The sequence below is a fragment of the Dipodomys merriami genome, unplaced genomic scaffold (assembly GCF_024711535.1).
Source record: "Dipodomys merriami isolate MVZ:Mamm:240054 unplaced genomic scaffold, mDipMer1.0.p SCAF_21, whole genome shotgun sequence".
Taxonomy (NCBI): Eukaryota; Metazoa; Chordata; class Mammalia; order Rodentia; family Heteromyidae; genus Dipodomys; species Dipodomys merriami.
Window position 1 is genome coordinate 3,638,141 of NW_027203493.1, and position 25,661 is coordinate 3,663,801.

A 25,661-nucleotide genomic window follows, 5' to 3' on the forward strand; every position below is an offset into this window, starting at 1 on the left:
GGGGGGTAGATGGGAAGGGATGGGAAGGGGAAACAAAGGAGGAGGCAACAATGCTTGATAAGAAATGTACTCACTATCTTGCCCATGTAATTGTAACCCCTCTGTATGGAATTTTCACAATAAAAAAAATCCTATTCAAAAGAAATAACAAAAGCCTTAAAAGTTGAAGATGTGACTCAAGTGGTAGAGTACTTCGTGCCTAGGAAACATGAGGCCTGAGTGCAAATCCTACTACCACCAAAAAAGCAAAAGAAAAAGAATCTTCGTTGCCAGGCAGATTGCTATCATACAGACCCAAGGCCAGAGCATGTGTGGACGTTCTCAGTGACGTCGAGGCAGGCGGTTGCTCCATGCACGTGACTTTGAGGACCTGGAGACAAGCGATATGGAGGGGTTTCACTGGCAGGTGCCACCAGGTGACTGTCCAGGTGAAGCAAGAGGTTGTCATGGCTGAGGGACTCCACTGGCCTTGCAGGTGGAAGGCCCAGGGGACTCCGACGCACATTCTGTTTGGAGAGCTCTCTTAAGCTTTGGGAAAGGAAGAAGAGATGGGAGGTGCCTGGGCCTGAGCCCCAGCTCTTCCACCAATGCAGTTGACCTGGGGCTTGCCCTTAGCAGGCTTGAGCCTCCCTTTCCCCTCGTGAATCAAGTAAGAGCTTGCAGTTGAAGGTTCTTTCTGGAGCTGATGTCCTGGGAGGCTGTCAAAGCAGTGGGTGTGTCAGAGCGGACACCCTTAAGAGCCTTGTGAACTGGCTCAGCCTCCGGACAGATTTCTGATGAGCCCTCCAGGATGTCTCCTGTTCAGGCAGGAAGATAGTGGTTTTACTTTCTGCCTTTTTTTTTTTGTTGGTCATGGGACTTGAACTCAGGGCCCTGGTGCTGTCCCTGAGCTTTTCTACTCAAGGCTAGTGCTCTACCACTTGAGTCACAGCACCACTTCCAGTTTTCTGGTGGTTATTGGGAGTAAGAGTCTACAGACCTTCCTGCCCAGGGTTGGCTTTCATCTGCGATCCTCAGATCTCAGCCTTCTGAGCAGTTAGGATTATAGATCTGAGCCATTGGCACCTGGCCCTTAAAACAAATGAAAAATAAAACATTTCTCCCAGTGGTACTCAGTAGCCAGTGTGTTGAAAAGGACCTATACAACTTGTGAGTGGGGTTGGAAGTGGAAAACTGGGAGGGAGGGAGGGAAGGGGGTGATAGTGTCCAAAAAGAAATGTACTCTTTGCCTGTCTTATGCAACTGTCACCTCTCTGGAAGTCACCTTTACAATAACAATTTAAAGAAAAAGGGAAAAGAAACCAAAAAACATTTCTCTGTGGCATAATTTCATAGAATAAAAGCACTGTGTTGGAAACAGCCATTGTTTTTCTGCTTTTTTTATGGACTGAGGTGTGTGTGTGTGTGTGTGTGTGTGTGTGTGAGAGAGAGAAAGAGAGAGAGAGAGAGAGTGAAAGCATGTGTGTGTGTGTATGCATGTGAGCATGCACGTGCATGTGTGTGTATGCATGTGAGCATGCACGTGCATGTGTGTGTATGCATGTGAGCATGCACGTGCTGGCCCTAGTGGTACATGCCTGTGATCACAGCTATTCAGGAAGCCTAGTCAGGAGAACTGTGGTCTGAAGTCAGCCTGAGCAAAAAGTGTGAAGAACCAATCTGAAGAATAACTGAAGCAAAAAAGGTCTTCATCTAGAAAGTTCAAATCCCAGTACCAACAAAAAGAAAAATGGACAAATTGATACATGAATTATATCTCAGTAAAGTCATCATCTTTAAAAGAAACTCTGTCTCTGTCTCTCTCTCTTTCACACACACACACACACACACACACACACACATACACACACACTCTACAGAGAACACTCACACCCTGGGGGAATTAGAGATAATTCCTGATGGAGGTGGGCAAGAAGGGAGACAGTAAAGCTGGATGTTGTACCTCACATCTGTAATCCCAGCTATACAGGAAGTAGAGACCCAGAGGACTGAGGTTCAAGGCCAGCTTCGACAAAAAGTTACCAAGAACCCAATTTCAACCAATAAGCCAGGCATGGTGGCATGCACCTGCTGGCCCAGCTATGTGGGAGGCTTTTATAAGTAGGAGGATCATGGTCCAAGCCAGTCTAGGCAAGAAATTATGACACCTTATCTAACTAGATATAGATAGATACTGATACATGCAAAAGTGGTTGGAAATAAGGCCCAAGGGACAGAATGTTTGCCTAGCAAGTGAGAAGCCCTAAACTCAAGCCCTGATCCTGCAGACCAAACAGACAAACACCCAAAAATAAAACAAAAAGAGAACAGGGACAGTGAGAAACAGTCCCCCTTTGGCAACTTCTTCCTCAAGGGGAACCAACCGCTCTTTCAAGTAAGGAAATAAGCAATGCAGAGTTTCACAAACTTGAGGTTGCCTTGGCAATGAGTTTTCAGCACAACGCTTGTCTCCAGCCATCAGTCTTGGCCAAGAAGGACCTGAGACACTGAGCAGTGAGCAGTGGCAGGCAGGGTCTCTGCAGGAGTCTAGCAACCTGCCCTGGAAAGAAGGGGCCTGAGACTCTGGGCAGTGTTTAGTCTCTCTTTAGGTCAGGAAGTGAGTCTGACCAGCCCTATTTATTTTTGTTTAGTTTTACCAAGGAAGAGAGTCCATCAGCAATGGACTTGTGAGGCTGGGGCATAAGCTGGTGTTTTGGCCTCGCAAGCCACTGCACTTAGTTTACGTTTATTCTTCCGTAAGACACGTGACTGTTGCAAGACAGATCTGAAAATGCAGAATGGCTTTGTCAAGAGACACCACTAATGGCTCACATCTTTGACACAACCATGACTTCCTTGTTGCCTCCATGTTTGTTTTCAGTCCTTCGGTGTGCAGAAAGGAACCGATCTCAGTACGTAGCACGGGCTGATTTGGAACTCAGAATCATCCCACCTCAGCCTTCTGCGTGCTGGGATTACAGGCATGCGTCACCATGCTGGGCTCTGATTTTATGTAAACATTTGACCCTACACTTCTGCTCACAGGCCCCCTCAGCGTTTTGTCTAATGTTAAGCAGAAGCAGTAGAGTGTGTGGTTAGAAAAGAGGTCTGGGTTTTTGCAAGTGCTGACCAGCTGCAAGACCTCAGTAAAACCTTTCCACTCTGCTGAGCCTCAGTTTCCTCAGCTGTAATGGAGATACCCCTGGGCTTTGTGGCCAAGACTAGAGAGAAAGGTTTGGACTAAAGGGTAAAAGTAGCTGAGATTCTGGACTTGATTGGGTTGTTTGAGATCATCTTCCAGCTCTTCCACAGACTCTGGGACTTCAATTCACTGTGCCTCCATGACTTGAACTGTGAAATGGAGCAGTCACAGAAGTACATTGGGGAGTTGTCAGGGTTGAGTGACTTAATGAAAGCCCAATACTTCAATCAGACCCTGGCATACTAGAGTGGGGTCTGTGGGAGCCACCTGCCTGGAAGCAGGTATGCCACTTGGCTGCTGGTGTTTCTAGGGGCATCTGATGCCCCCAGGGAAATACAGAGTGAGCTATGTCTTCATTTCCTCTCTGAAGGAGTCTGCAATGCCGCCGCCTCACGTCAGGCTAGGAAACCATCCTCCCAGCCTTTTCTGTGGCTTAGTTTCCTGTCTAACGAGGCAGCCTGAGACAGAACACATCAAAGGAAAAAGAAAACAAAAGACTTTCTAATTATCCCAAATCTTAAGCCAAAGTCAATGCAAAATATCAATCTTCATATTCAATGTGTGTATGTGTGTATGTATCTGTGTGCTATGTCCATTCCTCCTGTAGTCAGTGTGGAAAATCCAAGTGCACAGACATGTCAGTTCCCAGGGGGAGGGCTTTCTATTCCTTCTGGAGCAGAGGTGGAGAGACTGGAGACAGCTCGGCTTCTTGTTCCCACGTTCCCACGCCAAGTGTCCTTGAATGAGCTGAGCTTTGGCATCTCTGTTTCCTTGCTTGGGGGGAAAAACAGATTACAGCATCTGCTTCTAGGGGTGGGGTGGTGGTGAGGATTAGTAGTTTCCTGTGAAAACACTTGGCCCTGGTAGAGAGAAGGACCATCATTACCAGCATCTATTAATTTTTGTTATAGGCAGGCACTTTACTGCTTGAGCCACACCCACTGATAGTTGTGTGTGCGTGGTACTGGGATCTGAACTCAGGGCCTCATACTAGACAGCAGTTGATTTGTTTTTGTGCTGATGCTGGATGAACTCAGGGCCTCGGTGCTGTCCCTGAACTTTATTGCTCAAGGCTAGTGCTCTACTATTTGAGCCACAGGGCCACTTCTGGATTTTTGCTGGTTCATTGGAGATAAGAGTCGAATGGCCTTTCCTGTCCCAGCTAGCTTTGAACTGCGAGTCTTAGATCCGCTGAGTAGCTAGGACTATAGTCATGAGCTATTGGCCCTGGCAGGAGACAATGTTTAGGAAGAGGGCAGTGAAGAAGATAAGAAGGCGGAGAACTGAAGATGGACTGTTGGGTTTGGCCACTGAGTGGTCAGTGGTGATCTTGGGAGGAGGAGGCTTTTGGTAGAGCAACTGGAAGGATAGAAACCAGATTTTATGGTGTGAGGACTAAGAAAGCTTGGGTTTTCCATTTGGAGGAGGACCCGGGTTTGGTATAAAGCAGAGAAGCCATGGCGTTGTTCAACTTCCAGGAAACAACGAATCAGCTATATTTCTAGCTCAAGTGCCATCTATCCAAGGCCCTGGCTTGGTCTCTAGACGTGTCCTCCCACACCCCCTCTGCCTGTTCTATTTGTCAGTCCGTCAGAGTCCAGCCTAAGTACTGCTCCTCCAGGAAGCCCTCTGCCTGTCCTGTATGCAACTCTTGTTAGAACAGCAAGTTCGGATCTCCCAGCTCACACGTGCTCTGAGCAGAGCCTTCTCTCCCTAAGGTCATGCTGTCTTTCTTATTTATTTGCCACAATAAACCAACCTGAGATCACAGACTACCTCTGAGTAGCTGTTGAATGAGGGAATGATTCATGGTCTAGGGGCTGACTGAGAATTGTGTCCCTGATGGTTTAGGCAGGCACACACACACACACACACACACACACACACACACACACACACACACATGTATATGTATATATTGATGGGAAATCAGACTTTCTCTAGGGTGCAGTGTTCAAGCTAATTAGTCAATAGATGAATAAATTCAACATCTAATTGAAAACCTTTTCCTCTGACCTTAGTGGAATTCTAGGCAGAATAAGATTGAACAAGACTGACAATGTCTCTGTTGTCATTAAGGATTACTTCCTGCTAGTGGGAGAGACGGGGAGACAGAAAATAAGAAATCGATGCATAAGCAAGATGATTATTTATTATTTTGGCCAAGGCTCTCGTGGAAACAGAGGAGATGATATTGAATAAAGTTACTAGATAAGGCGTGGGGTAGTCTTCAGAGAAGGCTTCTCAGAGCAGGTGACTTTTGGCAGATGAGCTAAAGTTAGTGGGAAGACTTTAGCTGGGGAGCCAGATGCTCATTCTATAATCCCTACCTCCTCAAGTGGCTGAGATCTAAGGATCCTAGTACCAAGTCAGCCCGGGAAGGAAAGTCCATGAGACTGCTAGCCACAATTAATTACCAAAAAGCTAGAATTGGAGGTGTGTTTCAAATGATGGGATGCCAACCTTGAGCTACAAAGCGAAGGGACAGTTCCCAGGCTTTGAGTTCAAGCCCTAGTACCAACACACACACACACACACACACACACACACACACACACACACACACACACACACACACAAAGGTTGATCAGTGGAGCTGGTTCCAGTTTGATGGAGGTTGAGTCAGTGGCACCCATCTTATTAATGGATGGCCCAGGCTGGAATTGTGGCATTGGGTTTGGGTTTACTGCTAGGTGAGTAGGAGGACCCTGAGTGGGACACATGGGGATGCTGGGCTCTGATGTTTCCTATCAAACATCTAATAGCATTCTTCCAAATCTGAGACATGGAGACTGGATCTGGTCATCTCTGAGGGCCTTTCTAGCTCCAACATATCAATTACCTTAGTCTGTCGATCATTGGGGCATCAAAAGGGGGAAGTGTTAGGGGAGCTGTTGTTGAGGTTGATTTCACAGAGCAACGGCCCACGTCCCTATCTCCTGGGCCACTGGTCCCTGGATTGTGTTAGCCTTTCAACACCTCTTATCTGCCCCAGCAGGCAGGGGCTCAGCTTTGCAGGTCAGTCTCTGAGGCAGCAACTTGGACCTAGAAGGTTGTCTCCTCCTCCTCCTCTTCTTCTTCCTCTTCCCCCCCCCCACCTCCTCCTTCTTTTTTTGGCAGTCCTGGGCTTGAACTCAGGGCCTGGGTACTATCCCTGAGTGTCTTTTACTCAAGGCTAGCACTCTGGAAGTGGCGCTGTAGCTCAAGTGGTAGAGCGCTCGCCTTGAGCTGAAGAGCTGAAGGATAGCGCCCAGGCCCAGAGTTCAAGCCCCACGACCGACAAAAAAAAAAAAAAAAAAAAGGCTAGCACTCTACCACTTGAGCCACAGCACCACTTCTGGCTTTTTTCTGTGTATGTGGTACTGAGGAATCGAACCCAGGGCTTCATGAATGCAAGGCAAGCACTTTACCTTTAGGCCACATTTCCAGCCATCCTCCTTATTTTTTAATTATGCCAATACGGGAGCGGCCTGGCTGCTGTCCTTTAACTTTTATGCTGAAGGCTAGTGCTCTACTACTTGAGACACAGCTCAACTCCTGGCTTTTTGCTGGTTAGTTCTAGATTAGAGTCGCACAGATATTCCTGCCCAGGATGGCTTTGAACTGGGATCCTCAGATCTTAGTCTCCTAAATAGGTAGGGTTACAGGTGTAAGCCACCAGCTCCCAGCTCCTTCAATCTTTAAACTTTAACTTTTTAAAATTGTTATTAGAAGATGATGTACAGAAGGGCTACAGTTGCAGGTCAGATATGAACACATACATTTTTTGGACACTGTCACCCCATTTCCCTTCTCCAAGTTTTTCTCTCTCATCCCTGCCCACAAGTTGTACAGTTCATTTTCAACCTAGTGTCTAGTGAGTACCACTGCTGTATTTGTTCACCCTTCAATCCTTCATTTCTGTGCCCCCTTTGCCCTCCAAAAGACAGATAAGTGAACAGACAGGACAAAAAGAAAAGAGAGCAAAAGTAGCAAAAAAGAAAACAACCTCGTGTTGTCATTTCCTAGAGTTGATTTTGATAGATATGATTTTGTAACAACCATTGTATTGTTATTATTAAGGAGTTTTACAGAGGGGTTATAATTCTGTAAGTCAGGTGATGAGTGGACAATGCCACCCTTTCCTTCATTCTCTCCCATTTTCTTCTGCTGTCCCTCCTCTCAAGTTCAATTTTTTGCATAGTGTACATTGTATAATACAATGGCCGCGCTTGCTCACCCTGCCTTCAACTAGTGGGAGACGAGGGAGGAATCTCAGTCATTGGCACAATATGATATGTGTTCTTTCTTGGTGTTTCCAGCCCTTCTCAATTGCATATTGGGGTCTTTGGTTCTGAAAGAGACCACATTGTCTTCTGCATATGCCATGGTCATCTCATCGACACAGCTTTGTTCCTACTGCCCCTTCTACCTGAAACGCTTCTATTTCCTTCCCTTCTACTCACCACCTGTCAGGACTGGAGGCGGCTCTGTGTTTCCATGGAGGCATTTCTGCTCTCTCTTCCCGGGAAGTGGGTTTCCTTCTGGGCTGCCTAGCTTGAATCTTGACCCTTGTCCTTTGGTTTTTATTTGGATTTGTCCCAGCTTGCAAAGCCAGGCTGCAGACAAATGGAAGTTAAGATCTATACCGCACATGGATTTTTGTTTCCATATAATCACACAGAGCACATGGGAAGGGAGGGAAGTGTGGTGGCGGAGAGATCCAGATTTGGATTCTAACCATTCATATATTCATTCATTCATTCAGCAACTATTTATAGAGCCCCTACTGTGATCCAGGACTTGAACCTGGAAACAAGGACATAATGACAAGTAAAGCAACGTGACCTGAAAGCACATTATTTTGCATAAAAGGTAGATAATAGATGATGGATGGATGGGAAGACAGATGACAGATAGAAAAAGTGATAGGTGGATGGATGAATAGATGACATATGATATATGGATAAATGGTGGATGGATGGATAGATAGATAGATAAGATAAGATAAATATGGCCTCTGTTATTGTGAAACATTAAAAGGGATGATCCATGAACCAGATAATCTCACCAAAGAGGTGAATATGGCTACTACAACAAGGACAAAAAATAGAGGTTCAAAGCATAGGGTAGTTGACCCATTTGGATGGTAGGGTGGAGAGGGGTCAAGCATAATGAGCCTCAGTTTCCTCACTTGGAAAATGGAGGCATCAGTTACCCAGCTCACTAGATTATTTAGAAAGGCTTAAATGAGATAACACTCACCATGCACATTGCTTTAAAGTGTCAGCAAATATTGTTATAATGAAGCCGGGCACTGGTGGCTCATGCCTGTAATCCTAGCCACTCAAGAGGCCAAGATCTGACGACTAAAGTTGGAGGCTAGCCCATGTAGGAAACTCTTATGAGACTCTTATCTCCACTTAACCACCCAAAAGCCAGAAGTGGAGCTGTGGCTCAATTGGTAGAGCACCAACCTTGAGTGAAAAATCTAAGGGACAGGGGCTGGGAAGGTGGCTCAGTGGTAGAGTGCTTGCCTTGTATGCATGAGGCCTTAGGTTCAATTCCTCAGCACCACATAAGCAGAAAAAGCTGGAAATAGTGCTGGGCTCAAGTGGTAGAGCACTAGTCTTAAGCTGAAGAGCTGAGGGACCGTGCTCAGGCCCAGAGTTCAGGCCCATGACCAGCAAAAAAAAAAAAAAAAAAAAAAAGAGGGGGACAGCACTCAGGCCCTGTTCATTATTATGATAATGAAGGAGATGTGTTGGCAGAGTACTGAAGGTAAGCAGTAGACCTAGAGAAGCACTTCCTGAAAGGGGAGATTCCCAGGCTCTTTCTATTCTTGTATATGTATATATATAATTTAAAAACACTTCTAAATGATAGATTTGGCCCATATCAAGCCACTGGAGGAATGTGAAGTTATAAAGAGAAGGAAAGTAACAATCCCCCTTTGCTTTCTTCCTTCTCTTTGCTCATGGAGGGCCCCAAGGGAGACCGCCCCCCCTCCAGGTCAATGGTATGATGGGAATCTTTTCCAAACCTCAAAATCAAAGAAAGCAAACTCATGGTAAGAACTGACATGAGGTTTTTTTTTTCCTTTTCTTTATAAAACTTTGTCATACGGAATGTCTTTCTGTGTGTGTTGTTTTTGTCTTGTCGAATATAGCACACCCACCCCAGCTTTATATATATAGATGATATGCAGCCCGTGTGAGTGTGTGTGTGTGTGTGTGTGTGTGTGTGTGTGTGTGTGTGTGTGTGTGTGTGTGTGTGTGTGTGTGTGTGTGTGTGTGTGTGTGCTGGTCCTAGGGATTCTAGGGATTAAATTCAGGGCTTGGGTGCTGTCTTTGAGCTTCTTTTTTTTTTTTTTTTTGCCAGTCATGGGTATTGAACTCAGGGCCTAGGCACTGTCCCTGAGCTGCTTTTGCTCAAGGCTAGCACTCTACCACTTGAGCCATGGTGTCACTTCCAGCTTTTTCTATTTATGTGGTACTGAGAAAGCGAACCTTGCATGGTAGGCAAGCACTCTACCACTAAGCTACATTATCAGTCCCCTGAGCTTCTTTTGCTCAAAAGTATTGCTCTACCATTGAGCCACACCTACAATTTTGGCTTTTTGGTGGTTAACTGAAGAGTCTCACAGAGTTTCCTGTCCAGGCTGGCTTTGAACTGAGATTCTCAGAGCTCAGCCTCCTGAGTAGAATTACAGTGTCTGGCTCTTGTTTTTTAATTTGATGCCATGGGAGTTTGAACTCAGGACCTTTTGCTTGCCAGGCAGTCATGCTACCACTTGAGTCATACTCCCATCTCTTTTTGTATTCATTGCTTTTTTTTTTACATAGGGTCTCTCTCACATTTATGCCCAGGTTGGCTCGGATGGTGATCTTCCTTTTTCTACTTCCTATGTTAGCAGAGAGAACAGAGCACCATGTCCAGCTTTTACTGGTTGAGATGAAGTCCCATGAACTTCTTTATCTGGGTTGGCTTTGAAACATGATCCTTCTTCTCTTAGCTTCCTGAGTAGCAGCTAGAATTACAGATGTGTGCCCCTGAGTCAGAATAGTTTAGAATAGCATAGTCAAGACCCACATTATTTCCTAGCCTTTTGGTGGGTGTCCAGGTTGTTTTCAATTCTGCCAACAATAAAACTGTACCTAGCGAAAGTGTTTCTTATAATTTATAAGTGTCTAAAGAATAACCATGAAGGAGTCAAATTTCTCAAGATGTGTTTTTAATTCTAATGAATATTAGAAGACTTGCTCCCCAAATCTCCATCCGATCATGGAAGGAGGAAAGGCATGCATCTGGAAAAGCTTCTGAGGACTTTCAGATGTGCAGTGCAGAATTAGAACTCTCAGCCCAGAGCAGAAACGGAATGACCTCCAGGTGCCTGGGAAGGGTGGGGCTGAGGGAAACACCTAACAGCTAAGGAGTGGAGTCCCCAGGAGAGTGAAGAAAGAATTATCCATCTTCCTATCTCCCTGGAGCTGAGGCAAACCCCACTTCCTCCAGGCCACTTCCTCCATGGTATGTCTATAAAAATGCCGTTGCAAGATGGAGGAAGGGAGGATCGGAGCTTTAGAAGTTTCTGAAGACCTTCTGGGTAGGTGAGCTCTTTCGCTGATGGCTGCTGCTCCCTCTGGGGACAATTCAGTCTCTGGGGAGGCACCCAGCCTTGGCTGAGGGGTCTGGGGACCTGCAGTGTTGTGTGTGACTTTCATGTTCAGGTGTGTTCCAGGAGATCAGGACTTCTTGTGTGTGTGTGTGTGTGTGTGTGTGTGTGTGTGTGTGTGTGTGTGAGAGAGAGAGAGAGAGAGAGAGAGAGAGAGAGAGAGAGAGAGAGAGAGAGACACACACACACACAGATAGACAGACAGACAGACAGACAGACAATGTTCTCCATTGCAGAACAAAGCCAAGATGAAACTCCTGCTTCTTGCTCTTCTGGTTGGAGCCGTGTCTGCTCTTCATCTGATGCGTAAGTCTCCTTTGCCTTTGGTCTTTCTCCATTTTGTTCCTTCCTATAGGAAATGCTGAGTACGCCACCTATCCACTCCATCCTCTGATGCTTCCCTCACTTAGAATTTCTGTGTACTTGAGGAATCAGAACTCAGTAGCCACAAATGGAAAGAATGCTTTAGGACATCCATGATGTTCACACTCCAGGTTCTTCTGTGACGGTCTCAATTGTGTTCTTTCTATGTTATGACTAACATATTCCCCATAATGATAATTTCCTTTTACCTATGTGTCATCTCCTCTAGTTTTCCTTGAGCCTCCATGTAGTACTATATACCAGTTTTACAAAGAATGAAGGAAATTAACTGGTTGGTGGAGCTCGAACGCAAGCCCCCACATGACCAACTCTTAGTCCTCCCTCCTAACTGCCTAGACTTCATGGGGGACGTGGGTCTCCTTGTGGAGACTTGGTTCTAGATTCCTCTGCCTGAGGACTCTGGTAAGACAGTGGGGGAGCAGTCGCTGTCCATGGTCCTGCAGAGACCAGGGGAAAGACGTGAAGGAAGAACACTTGGTCTTTCTCCTTGCCAGGTGCTGATACTCCCAACTTTAAGAGTCCCTTGGAAGATAAGATCCTGACTCGGGAGGAGGAGTTGCCCACACAGGAAGTTGAGGATCTCCTTTCTGGGGAGCTGATGGAGCTGGAGGAGGCCGAGGGCTCTGGAAGTAACGAGATCTCTGAGGAAGAAGGAGCTGTGCAGCCATTCTCAACCCTGGATATAGCAAACAACAGCTTTCAGTGTCCTGCAAAAGAGAACACAGTGGAACTGCTGGGCATCCCTGGATGCAAAACCTGCCACTACATCCTCGTGACAGCAGCCGCAACTTTCAGTGAAGCTCGGGTGAGTGGTCCATGGCTGAAGCTGGGGGAAGGGCAGGGGGTGGGGCACGTGGCTCTGGGCCTTTTTGTCACAGATCCTGCCCCTCTTTGGGGGCTCTAGGGGGTGTTCCAGAGCCAGAAAACTCCCTCAGAGACACTGAAAGAAGAGGGGAGGGCCAGGTGGAAATGTTGCCTTTTGTTCTATCTAAATCGCTGTGCAAAGGCAGTAAGTGGAGGAACTTTGGGGACTGAGAGACGAACATCCCCTCCTTTCTCATCCATCCATCCCCTGCAGCATGTTTGCCAAAGGTGCTACCGGGGCAGCCTCGTCTCCATCCACAGCTCCATCTCTAATTACCAAATCCAGTGCTTTGTCCAGAAGCTCAACCAGGGTCAAGTCTGGATTGGAGGCTGGATCTCTGGCTCGGTAAGGGAGATGGGGGGAGTACCACAGCCACTGCAACTTCCTCTAGACTTCGCTAATGCCCCGCTAAGTCGGGGGCTGGTTTGCTCACCACTGAAGTGGGAGTGGCTTCTGCCTCACCTCTTGCTGGGACATTAAAATGATCACATCATCAGGATCAACACAGAAGGTGAGGGTAATGGGCAATAATTTAGTTTGACCAGGATTGGCGGTCAATGATCAAGGGCCCAATGGGCAGAAGGCAGAGCTAGCGAGGACTGTGCTGACAATGCCATTCTGCCTCTTCCTTAGACATCAATTACCTTCCTCCCTCCCTCCCTCCCTCCCTCCCTCCCTCCTTCCTTCCCTCTCTCCCTCCCTTCCCTTCTCCTTCCTCTCTTCCCCAGGGTTACTGCAAGCGCTTTTACTGGGTTGACAACAGCTCTTGGAATTTTGCAAACTGGGCTAAGTGCCAGCCTTCAGCCCACGGGGGCAGCTGCGTGTCCATGTGTGTCCAAGGTACAGTGGGCTGGGAAGGAACACCAGGAGGTCTTGGAAAGGGGGGGGAGGGATGTCCCAAAGAGGAGGCTCCAGGAAGAAAGCTGGGGTCTCCAGGGGGCCACCTGGCATTGGTGGGAAAGGTCTTGGGCACTGAGTGGGGGTAGACAAGATGCCGAAGGGTCCTTGCTGTTCTGTCTTCACAGGAGGCCGCTGGCGCACATCTCATTGTTGTAAAAGGCTCCCCTTTGTCTGTTCCCGTTGAGCGCCCTAGACAGGAGTTCAAATCTACTGCACCGTGGACAACTGCCTCTCCCCTCCCACCACCTCCCTAACAATAAAATGGCTTCACTGAAACAGATGTATGCTCTCGTGTGATCCCTGGCCACTCTGCTTCATCTCACCTTTTCCCAACCCTCGTGCCTTTCATGGGAGTCAGCAGTTACCATTCTTCCAGGACGAGGCAGGGGTGGTGGCCCTGAGACCTGGTGACACAGGAAAGGGTGTAAGTGGCTCTTGTTATGATACCCAGTCACTGGGAACTTGAGATTAGATATGGTAAGGAACCAAATAACCAATCACACATTCCAGACATTTAAGGTTCAGGTAGACTCCCAATAGTCTACACTGTTGTCTCCAAGTCCCGCCCAAACTATGTGTAGCATGTTGTGCAAGGAAATTCACGTATCTCTTGAGCAGTGGATGGGAGGGAAAACACTCACTTCTTTCCCTTCAAGTGGAAAAAATTCATGGCACGTACTGGGCGTTGCTTCTCACTTAGATGCTAAGGTGGCCTTAGAACCCATTTTAGTGTCAGCTGCTTGTCCTGAGAGGAATTCTCCACTCCTCTCCCAATGTCTCCAAACACCCATGTCAACCCAAATCCTTGTCTTGGGTTCTACTTCTGGGGTTCCTCATTCCTACAGGTCCCTTCGGCAGTGGTAGGGTCAAGAAGGGGGCAGGAAGGAGTTTCTGGCTTCCTGGTCATGTCCTGTATGTCTCTCTGGGTGTCTTTACTAGGTGCAGTTACTGTAGTTTCTCTGTGTACTCTATGCAAGTCTCAGGGGCCCTTGACGAGATGCAGATGATTTTCTTCAGTAAGATGTTTGCTTTTGAAAAAAAAAGACAATGGTTGGGCGTCAGTGGCTCATACCTGTAATGGATGTTGGTAGAGCACTAGCCTTAAACACAAAAGCTCAGGGACAGCACCCAGGACCTGAGTGTAAGACCAGGACCTGCAAGAACAAACAAACAAACAAAAATAATGAAATAAGGATACTGGTCCTATATTTCCAAATACAAAATGGGCTGTTTTTTTGTTGCTATTTTTGTATTATCTTTAAATAGTTGTACAAAGGAGTTGCCAGTTTAACAAAGAAGTTTATGAATTCAATGTATCTTGATCAATGTCAACATTCTCACCCATCCTTCCCCTACCGACCCCTTCTTAATTTTGTAGGATTATACATTGGATTCTTGACTCCATCTCTTCTTCTCTTCATTGGGGTATCACTTTCCCTTTGATTTCAACCCATCCCTTTGGAGTACTTGCTTCCTGGTGTTTTATTTTGCTGAACTTTGATTTCACTTTTCTATTTGAGATCTCCCTTGAATCTACTATATTTCATCTAATACATTTGTATACTGTTATAAGTAGGCTCTCCAAGAACCACTGGGGATAAAGAGTTGTCTCAGCAAGGCAAGATTTACTTCCTCAGGAAGCTGTGCCAGCAGCCAAAACCCTGGCCAGCAGCACACTGAGCCGGCAGGCTGCTCACCTATTTATCCCTAAGGAGGCAGGCCACGCCCCTCTGCTCAGATTGGTTGAGCTCAGGTTCACAATCCGCTTGCAATTGGCTAGTTTGAATAGGGTAAAATGTATTTACATAAGGTGATCTTGGGTATATTTTGAGTTTACTAATAGTCTTATTCTAAATATGGGTTTGTATGTGAGTCCCTCAGCTCTAACAAGAAGGTAACTGGGCTCGGTGGAATGAACACATCTTTAGAATGGAATCCTTGGAGCAAAGCAGACACTCAGAGCTCAATCCTTCAGTTTCCACTGCCTCTGTGTCCACAAGGTCTTGGTTTTAGTTCAGCTTTCCTGACAGGGATCACTTCCCCCCCACCTCTCAGAAGGTGACTGGTAAGGGCCACCAACTCTGTGTACCAGATGCTCTTCTGTGAGGCCTATTTTAGCAAATCTCTTTAGAGGAAATTCCTGTCACTGTCCTGCTTACAGATAAAAATACTGAGATACAGATAGGCCATCTCTGGGCCATATTATTTTATATATCACATCAACACCCTCTTCAGATGATAAATCACACCCTTTGTGTAATGCAGAGGCTAAGTTTGAAACCCCTATGGAAAGAAATACAAACAGTAAGCCAGAGGTTTGGGAAGGTTTGACGCCCTTGGCTAGGTTATTTGAGGGTTAGATTTAGATGTACAGTTAGATGTATCCAACAAGGATTTGAGAGTCAGACAAAGTGAGGGTCCAGTGTGTTGCTAGTGTTACTAGTTGTGTGAACTTGAATAAATTATTGGGCCTCCCCTGAGCTTTTGCAGTAAATATGCAGGCTGTAGACATCAATACCCAATTTGTAGGGTGATTTGTACAAATTAAGTACAGACATAGTGGATATGTAAACCTTAATAAATGGTAGCATCTGATCTGGAATTGTCTTTCAAACACATCACTTTTGGTTTTAAATCAGACAGGGATCATGGTGGCCACTGATACATCCACTGAAGTCATTAGAACAGCCTTCCCCAGGGTTTGTGAGTAAAGAAAGCAGAGTCATGGCCTGGGAAGGTGGCTTAGTGGTAGAGTGCTTGCCTAGCATGCATGAAGCCCTGGGTTCAGTTCCTGAGTACTACATACACAGAAAAAGCCAGAAGTGGCACTGTGGCTCAAGTGGTAGAGTGCTAGCCTTGAGCAAAAGCAGCCCAGGCTCTGAGTTCAAGCCCTAAAACTGTCAAAAAAGAAAAAGAAAAAAGAAAGCAGTGTCAAATGCAAGGGGGGGGTATGGGCCCTGGAGAAGAAGGGAGGTCCAGTCAGGAGGCTGGGGGAAGGCAGCTATGAAGTAGGTAAGGAGCTGGAAGATAATGGACTTCAGACTGATCTTTGACTTGCTGTGTCAAAGAAACCCATCAGGCACTCTGAAACTCTATAATAAAAGAACATGATCCAAAGCTTGTGGTGAGCTGAGCACTGGTGGCTCATGCCTGTAATCCTAGCTACTCAGGAGGCTGAGATCTAGGATGGTGGTTCAAAGCCAGCCTGGGCAAGAAAGTCCATGAGACTCTTATCTCCAATGAATCATCAGAAAACTGGAAGTGGTGCTGTGGCTCAAGTGGTAGAGCGCTAGCTTTGAGCTGAAGAGCACAAGGACAGTGCCCAAGGGTCTTAAAAAATAGAGAAGCAACTGAGAGGTCACTCTGGGGCTTGATTGCTGAGTAACGGTCTCAGCTGCTTATCTCCCTGTCTAACGGACAGCTCTACTTTATCTGTGGGAGGATTAGACAATTCCAGGCCCCCAAACCTGGTCTTTGAGTTTCAAGCTTTGAAGCTTCTCAGTGAGGAAGTGAAGAATAGAGCCCTCCTCCTCTACATTACTCCTTCATCCCAGGGCCCAGCCCACGGGCAACGTTCCCTTCGATGGCTGGGGTGAGCAATGAGGTTGGCTCTTCTTGTGAGCCAGTATCACCCACCACAAGCCTTCATCCTTTTCTTTTCTTTTCTTCTTTTGTTCATCTTGGGTCTTGAACTCTGGACCTGAGCTGCTCCTGGAGGCTGCTCTTGAGCTAAAGGGTGTTGTTCAGACTTGAGCACTCACAATAATTGAGTCTGGACATTGACTGGATATGAAATGGACATCTCAGACAAACCAGCACAGAGGGGGTCCCATTTAGGACAACAAGGCCCCAGAAAGAAGGGGACCCATGTCCCAGCCTTAGGCTGGGTCCAAGGCTGAGAAAATGGAGCAAATTTGTTATTAGTTCAACTCTACCCAATCCTGGTGTGGGGCAACCATCCGGGCCCCTTCCCACTTCCCCCCAAAAACTGGGTATAGGGGCTGATTGTGGAGCCCAGCAGTTAGAAGCACTGGAAGTAGAGAATCTCCCAGCTCTCTGAGGTGAGTGGTAGAAGAACCCTAAGCCTGAGTGAAGTAGGACTTGCTGTATGTATACAGGACAGTCCTGGCCCACTGCCTTTCCTCTCTTCCCTGGTACAAATGAAGCCAGTCCTGACTCTGAGTGGACTGTCTCTCCCTGCAGAGTCTGGATTTGGGCTGGGGAGAGTTATAGTTATATAGTTATAGTTATAGTTATATAGTTCTGTTTTTGTTATAGTTATAGTTATATAGTTCTGTTTTTGTTTCTTTTTAACCTCGGTCACCCTCCCCTCTTTATTTTCCTCCAGATTCTCTAACAAAACAAATATCAGGAGCTGCGCCAGACACACAGACAGCCGCAAGAAAGGTGCTACAAGATTGAAGCAGGAATGAAAGGCCTGCTGCTCCTGCCACTTCTTCTGGGGACAATGTCTTCTCTTCCTCTAGGTAAGTCTCTCCTCCCTTCTTATGCATCTTTCTCTTTTCTCCTACCCTCTTTTCTTTCGTGCTGGTACTGGAAAACCGGAAGTGGTGCTGTGGCTCAAGTGGTGAAGCTTAGGGCCTGGGTGTTGTTCCTTTGTTTTTTTTTTTCCCTTGTGGCTAGTGCTCTACCACTTCACTCACACCTCCACTTCTGGAGGTTAACTGGAGATAAGAGTTTCATCCTGCCCAGACTGGATTTGAACTATGATCCTCAGATCTCAGCCTCCTGAGTAGCTAGGATTGCAGCATGAGTCACAAGGGCCTGGCTTTGTCCCTGCTTTTTTCACTTTGATGGGGCCGTGGCCATAGTTTCTCCTTTTCAATTGACTCGGCCCATTCTTGGTGAGATTTCCCCTGGACCTAGAACTGTGCCATGAATTTTGTATGAAGGTGAAGGGCTGGTGAGCTTGTCCTAGGCTTCTTACCTGTGGCTCCTCCCTCCCCCCTCCACATGCACACCTGTGGTGTCAGCCAGAGGGCAGGTTCTTATCCATTGGTGAGTCTGACCCAGAACATCTCTCCTCACCCACTACCAAGATGGAGAGAGGCTTCTTTCTTTCATTCTTTTTGTTGGTGGTGGGTTTGAACTCTGGGCCTGGGCGCTGTCCCTGAGCTCTTCAGCTCAAGGTGAGTGCTCTACCACTTGAGCCACAGCACCACTTCTGGTTTCCTAGTAGTTCATTGGAGATAAAGTCTCATGGATATTCCTGCCCAGGCTGGTTTTGAACCAGGATTCTCAGATCTCAGCCTCCTGAGTAGCTAGGATTACAGGCGTGAGCTACCAGCACCTGGCTGAGAGAGGCTTCTTTTAAAAAAATATAATTTATTGTATATATAATTTTTATATTTATAATTTTATATTATATATATAATTTTCTTGATCCATTCATCTACTGAGGGGATTTTGGTTCCATATTTTAGTTGTGGTGAATAATGCTGAGATAAACATAGTTGTGCTGGTAGCTTTAGTATATCCTTGTTTGTGAACATTTGGGTAAATGCCCAAAAGTGGGATTGCTGGATCCTAGGGGAGCTCTACGTGGGGTCTTTTGAGGAACCTCCATACTGCTTTCTAAAGTGGTTGAACAAGTTTACACTCCCACCAACAAGGCAGTAGAGTGAGGATTCTTATGATTGCAGATGACTTCCTCAAGAAAATCTGAGCTCCACGGTTGGAACTATCCATGGTTCTGGAATACAGGACCTCCTGATATGATGATGATCGATACCTCTTCTTTGTAGAGAATGGTGATGCCCCCCATCTGAAGAGCCCAAAGACAAAAACAGATCTGGGCCAGGGTCTAGATAGTGAGGGGGAGCAAAAGAGAGAGTTGCCCTGACCCAAGAGGTGACTTAGGCACAGGGAGAGGACCCCAGGCTTTAAAGCGTCAAAATGCCTTCGAGGAAGACGAAGAGGAGGAAGAGGAGGAGCCCATGGAGTGGAACCCAGATGCTCTAGACAAGGATTTGCTGTGTCCCAGAGAAGAGGACACAGTTCATGTGGAGGAAGCCCGGAGTGCAAGACCTGCCACTACCGGCTGGTGTGGACCCCTGACACATTTACTACGGCTATGTAAGTGGCAGAGGGGACTTGAAGGCCTAGAGAAAGAGAAGAGCGTGGCTAGAACCTTCTCTTCTCTATTCATTTAGACTAGTGGTTTTGCAATCGCCCAAGGTTTTGTTAAAATATAAAGCTTTGGGGTTCCCCATTTACAATTTCGGATTTAAGAGGAGTAGGGCTTAAGAACTGGCAATTACAACAGATTTCCAGGTAATGATGATATTGTTGGTCTGAGAGCTGCACTTGGAAAACCACTATTTGGGACCCAAACCAAAATCCAAATAACAGCAATAACAATTCTCTGGTATTAGATTCCTATCCCCATGTTAAATACTATCTCTAGGCAGATTCTGGTGGCTCATACCTGTAATCCTAGCTACTTAAGAGGCTGAGATCTGAGGATCACAGTTCAAAGCTAGCCCAGGCAAGAAAGTCCATGAGATCCATATCTCCAACTAACCACCAGGAAACCTGAAGTAGAGCTGTGGCTCAAAGTAGTAGAGTGCTAGCCTTGAGCAAAAGAGCTCAGGGACAGTGCCCAGGCCCTAAGTTCAAGACTTATAACTGACAAAAAAAGACTACCCCACCTTCCACTGGGTATGTTACCTGGGCAATCACTTCACTTTTTATTGCCAGTCCAGGGGCTTGAATTTGGGGCCTGGGCACTGTCCCTAAGATTCCTTTGCTCAAAACTAGCACTTTACCACTTGAGCCACAGTATCACTTCTGGCTTTTTCTGATGTGGTACTAAGGAATCAAACTCAGGGCTTCATGCATGCTAGGCAAGCACTCTACCACTAAGCCACATTCCCAGCCCTCACTTCACTTTTGAAACAAGAAAAAATGAAGTATCCATGGGGGATTGTTTCCAGAATTCCCCAAATCTGCGGTCTGTATTTGCATATAACCTGTGGACATCTTTCCTTCTGCTTCAAATCATTCCTAGAGAACTTGTAATACTTATGACAGTGTAAATTCTACATACATCATTGTCAGGCTTTGTTGACTAAGAGAAAGAATGTACATGTTCCGTAGAGACACAACTGAAAAAATACTGTGAATCTGTGGTTAACTGAGAGTGCTGACCATCTAGTGTTTGTCAATCCCTTCGAGCTCTGGTGAGGGCTGATGAGATAAAGCATTCAGAACAGTCATTGGAAGTTCCAAAGGTGGCAAACATCTGGCTTGCTGACCATATAAAGCCCTCAAAATTGCTTGATACATGAAGAAACGGCTAGATAATGCTTCTCTTTGGATGCCTGTGGCTTATTTTCTTGTGTTGATAATTTTTTAAGGCCTGTAATGATACTATGAATATCCAAAAGGCCAATAGTGACAATAATAGTAGCAATTATTATTATTTATGAATACTGACTCTTATTAATTAGCACCAATCCCTAATTACTATTTGTTATCATAGTTATTATTTTCTGCAAAGATATCCTGACAGTTCCAGAAGCAAAGCACAGGATGGAGGGAGGTGACTTGTCATTTAAAAACTAATGGTGGGATTTTCAAAAGTGGATCCTCCATGTCACCTCTTGCTTCCACAGACCCTCTGCAAGAGATGCCAGAAAGGCAAGCCTGTCTCCCTCCACAGCAGACACGAAAACAATCTCAGTCAGTACATGGCCAGTCAAGCCAACCTCGCCCAGGTCTGGATTGGAGGCCCCTTCAAGGGCTGGGAAAGTCAAGGGTCCTCTAAGGACAGGAAGTTCTTCCTGATCATCTTAAGAGAGTGCCTGCTGATGCCAAGTCTCAGTCCAGCGACAAAGGTGTTCTGAGAGCGGCAATCGAGGATGGCTTGTGGTGCTTTGACAGGATTGTCCACATTCCCCCCCCCCATACACACACATACACCAGATTCCATGCACAGTGACACCGTGCTTGTAAACGGAGATGAGCCACGGTGGGAGTATTTACACCCAGGGTACTGGCAATTGTTATCAAGTAGTCAATCTTTCCCTCACTGCAACAAAACAGCTGAGACCACCAGCTACTATGGAAGGAAGGTTTAGTTCATAGTTCCAGTCCATGGTTACTTGGCCTTCTTAGTTGGGGTCTCTGGTAGCATGGTGCACCATGCTGAGGTGTTTGACGGAGAAGACACATGGGAGAGGAGGGGCCAAGGTCCCAGTAGCCTCCCCAAGTACCCTAATGACTTAACTTTCTACAGCCGGGTTCTACCTCTTAAAGGTTCCACCATTTCCAAATGGAAGCATGAGTTGAGGACCCAACTTTTAGCATATGGAAGTTTGGGGGAAATTCCAGATCTAAACTGTAGCATGTTGCAAAACAAGGCCCCTTCCTACTTCTCATCTTCTCACCCTTCCTCAGAGCTGAATGAAAACCTATATCTGGGAGCCAGTGGCTCATGCCTATAATCCTAGCTGCTCAGGAGGCTGAGATCTGAGGATCGTAATTCAAAGCCAACCCAGGCAGGAATATCCATGAGACTCTTATCTCCAATAAACTACTGAAAAACCAGAAGTGGTGCCGTGGCTCAAGTGGTAGAGTGCTCGTCTTGCAGGGAAAATGTCCAGGCCCGGAGTTCAAGCCCCACGACTGACAAAACAAAAACAAAAACAAAAAAACTATAGTTCTGGCTGGACACAGATAGTTCATGCCTCTAATCTTTGTTCTTTTGTCTGTCCTGGGGCTTAAACTCAGGGCCTGGGCTCTGTCCCTGAGCCTCTCTGTGCTCAAGGCTAGCGCTGTACCACATGAGCCACAGCGCCACTTCTGGCTTTTTTCTGTGTGTGTGTGTGTGTGTGTGTGTGTGTGTGTGTGTGTGTGTGTGTGTGTGTGTGTGTGTGTGTGTGTGTGTGTGTGTGTGTGTGCGTGCGCATGAGTGCGAGCACGTGCACCAGTACTGGGGCTTGAACTCAAGACCTGGGAGCTGTCCCTGAGTTGGTTTATTTTGCTCCAGGACAGTGGTCTACTATTTAAGCCACAGCTCACTATGGCTTTTTGCTGGTTAATCAAAGATAGGAATCTCAGGTACTTTTCTGCCTGGGCTGGCTTCCAACCGGGTCTCAGCCTCCTGAGCAGCTAGGATTACAAGTATAAACCACTGGTGCCCAGCTGCAAAGGGTTCCTTTGGGCTGCTTGGAGTCTCCTTCAAATCACACCAGCCCCCCACTTTCCCCAAGCTGAAGAACTGGAGTTTTGCTGATGGGGAGAGCTGAGATCCTTTAAGCAGAACCAAGTAGTCAGGTGTCTTGTGTGTGTGGGGGGGGAGGGGTGGGTAGAAGCTGGCTGGAGGTCCTTTCCTTCCTCTGATATGAGGATGGCAATTTTGAGTAACTACTGTGATCTGTGAGAAGAACAGATGTGAACAGAAGGTGTGGATGAGGGAGAGGGAAAGAGGTGGGGATTAGAGACAGCTGAGCGACAAGATGCCAGATAGGAACTGCAGATGTGGGCAGCAGCAGGGGTAGCAGATGTGAAGGCGTTTAGGAGCGTCTAAGACCAGATGTGTACGCGCAAGAGTGCTGAGATTCACGTGCTGGCTCTGCCACTTGCCAGCAGAGATTACAGGCACATCGTCTGCCTACACACGCAGTCGCCATGGTTTTACCTGTACCATGAGGACCAGGCCAGCGCCTACCTCTCATTGTGGCCAGCCTGTATACCATAGACCACGTAAGGCGCTCAGCACACAGCCTAGGTCATGGCGAGGAGCAGCTAGCAGGTGACAGCCATGGCTGTGGAAGGGGACCTAGAGGAACCTCGGGAGGGACCGGGCGGGACCCAGACCAAGGGGGACAGCTGACCTCACTCTGCTCTCCGCTGTTAAAGGAGCTTCTGGCAAGGAGCTCTGTGCGAAACACGCGCCCTTTGTCTGCTCCAATAAATCCAGAGGCACCCAGACCCTGACACGAAGCCGTCTGTCTTCACACCTGTTGAGGTTCACGCTCATCCTTGACATCCGTAGTTTCTCTTGCTCATAAATCCAGACTTCCCATAGCATTCTCCGAGTCTTGTTTCTTCCTTGTTCCCTTTGGGGGACTCCTCCATGTTGGGGAAAATCCTACCAACGTTTGCCGCTGTGGGAGAGGGAAGGTGGCAGAGCTGGGTGAGGGCATACTGGCCATCAGGGCCCACCCAGTGCTGTCCAGATGCAGCGCCCCCTGGAGGCCGGGCAGGGATGAGGCCGAACTGTCCCCAAGGCCCCTTCAGCCTGGTGGCTCTGGATCCTGGGAAAGGGGGAGGATCCCCTTTGGTGGGTAGTAGGAAATGGGCCCTCTTGTTTTAGGTTCACTGCGAGGGACAGGAAGGAGGGATTCCTACAATGAAGGCGGCCAACCTGTCTACCTGTGCAGAGGGATCATGATCTTAAGAGAAAGTTGCTTCCATTCGTAGGGACAAAGCAGGGTGGCTGGCAGCAGCATAATTCCCAGGTCCAGTTCACACCCCAGGCCTCAGCCTCTCTTGTTCCTCCACCTCAGACCCTGGGGACATTGACAACATCAAGTTTGTTTGTTTGTTTGTTTGTTTTGGTCTCACTTTTGTGCCATCTGGGACATTTGGATTTACAGTTGAAGAAGGAAGTTCAGAGCTCAGATTGGATATTACGAGAGCAGAGAGAGCGAGAGAGCGAGAGAGCGAGAGAGAGAGAGAGAGAGAGAGAGAGAGAGAGAGAGAGATGCTTCTTGGGAGTGTATTTTCTACACAGGGCCCAGGGAGAATGTAAATATTTGTGTGCACATGTACATATGTGCATATGTGTTTTGGTGTATACATGAGACAATACACACTTGTGTATGTCTGAACACTATAAATGTGTGTGTGTGCATATGTGTGTCAGTGTGTATTTATGTTCAGGGTGCATCCCTTTAATACCTTTCTGAGTATCTGTGAATACACCTGTCTATCTGTGAATGCATGTCTGTGCGGCTTTCTGCCCTTATGTTCAAAATCTGTGTGTGCACATATGTGTACCTCATTGTCTATGATCAGATGCATGTGGATATTTGTTTCAGTGTGTGTCTGAGCATGCCTGTGTATAGAAGTAGGTTTGTGTGTGTTCATGTGTATCTGTGTACACAGCTGATATGGTTTTAGGAGAAATCCCTTCTCCTCCTTGGGTTTTCTAAATGTTGGGTTTCTAAGGGTGCTGGATTTTTTTTAAATGGCTATCCTTGGGCTTGAACTCAGGGTCTGGGCAATGTCTCTGAGCTGCTTCTGCTCAAAGCTAGTGCTCGACCACTTGAGTCAGAGTTCCACTTCTGGCTTTTTTGTGGGGGGAGGGGTTTGTTTATTGGAGGTAAGAGTCTCACAGACTTTTCTGCTTGCTCAGGCTTTGAACTGAGATCCTCAGATCTCAGCATCCTGAATAACTAGAATTACAGGCACGAGCTACACGTGCCTGGCTGGGTGCTGGATTTTGGGAAACAAAACAGGAATTGGAGACAGCCCTGGTAAGTGAGTAATGGGGAAATGACAGGAACAAGTCCCTTGACCATAGGGAGGCCTCTGGCCACAGGAAGAAGGGTCTTGGAGAGACCAAGAACCTTACTGGTGCTGGACCCTAGGATCCATTTCTAGGTGAAAAGACTTCAATGGTGGAAGGGCCTGTCTTTCTATCTTGGATGGAGATAGGGCCAGGCAGCTCTTAAGCATTGTCCCTAGGGATCCTGGGGCAGGAGGAATGGTAGCTACATGTAGGGTCCCACCCAGGTTCTCACTGGAAACTGAAACAAGCCAATTCTTCATGCTCTGTTCACACAGGAACCGCGAAGCCCACTGCAGGGTTGGAAGGGTGAGCAGAAGGGAAGGTGTGCAGGGATATAACAAGTCAACTGATTGTCAGGCTCCTGCTACCAGGGGACACATATTTCCCAGCAGGGGGAATGGCCTCTGGCCAAACTCCTGATAGCTAAAAACAGAGATAGAAGTAGGAAGAAGGGAGTGGGAAATGAACCCAGAGCCTTTCAAATAAAGCTTTTTTTTTTTTCCCCTCCAGGGAAGGCCAGGGTAGGCAAGATGTCCCTCCAATCTCCAACACTGTCAGGGCTTTTCTTCAATCCTTATATATCAATTCCTTTGGCTATTTATGGCCTTTCTGTCTTAGTTTTTTTTTTTTTTACTAAAAAGCAAATATTCTTGGGAGAAATTCCCTAGAGCACTATCTATTAATACCCCCTGGGAGGCTGATTGGCAACTTGTTGAGAAAAAGGCTTTGTGAGAATACAAGGGAAGGGCATGTAGAATTTTCAGTGGGAATGGTGGGCACTGGGTGGGAGGGAAAGAAAGGAAGCTATTAAAAAAAAAGGAGATAATGAAGCAAAGAGAATGCTGTTTTCTTGGAGTCCTAACAGGACTTATTTCCCAGTGTTCCTTGTGGTAAGTTGGACTTTGCAGCCCACCTAGGGCCAATGGGATGTGGCTGGAAGTGAGCTCAGACTTGGTCTCTGAAGAATTCCCATGATCCTCCAGCTCGCTTTCCCTACTACAGGGACCTGGGAGTCCCTGGGGCTCAGATGGCACAGGTAGTACGTGGGGAGGCTCTCTGACCTACTTTGTTATAGCAAACCTTGAAGTGTTACTTGTTACTGGAGCAAAACCTGGTTTAGCCCAACTAACCTACA

At 46.9% G+C, this 25,661-nt stretch overlaps 1 protein-coding gene and 1 pseudogene across 1 annotated transcript; both read left to right on the top strand.

Moving 5' to 3' along the window:
• Positions 1-10,730: 10,730 nt before the first annotated feature.
• Positions 10,731-13,253, top strand: Prg2 (proteoglycan 2, pro eosinophil major basic protein). The gene is made up of 6 exons (XM_070031841.1): positions 10,731-10,766; positions 11,072-11,141; positions 11,714-12,024; positions 12,298-12,429; positions 12,813-12,924; positions 13,110-13,253. The coding sequence occupies exons 2-6, from the start codon at positions 11,084-11,086 to the stop codon at positions 13,166-13,168; spliced, it is 672 nt and encodes a 223-aa protein (XP_069887942.1). The 5' UTR covers positions 10,731-10,766; positions 11,072-11,083; the 3' UTR covers positions 13,169-13,253.
• Positions 13,254-17,413: 4,160 nt separating this feature from the next.
• LOC138834132 (proteoglycan 3-like) lies at positions 17,414-23,021 on the top strand (annotated as a pseudogene).
• Positions 23,022-25,661: the final 2,640 nt, after the last annotated feature.

Excerpts from the sequence above, each read along its gene's own strand:
- Prg2 (XM_070031841.1), top strand. The coding sequence starts at position 11,084 with ATGAAACTCCTGCTTCTTGCTCTTCTGGTTGGAGCCGTGTCTGCTCTT. Across the intron at positions 12,025-12,297 it reads CAACTTTCAGTGAAGCTCGG|CATGTTTGCCAAAGGTGCTA; the intron begins GTGAGTGGTCCA and ends CATCCCCTGCAG. Across the intron at positions 12,925-13,109 it reads CGTGTCCATGTGTGTCCAAG|GAGGCCGCTGGCGCACATCT; the intron begins GTACAGTGGGCT and ends CTGTCTTCACAG.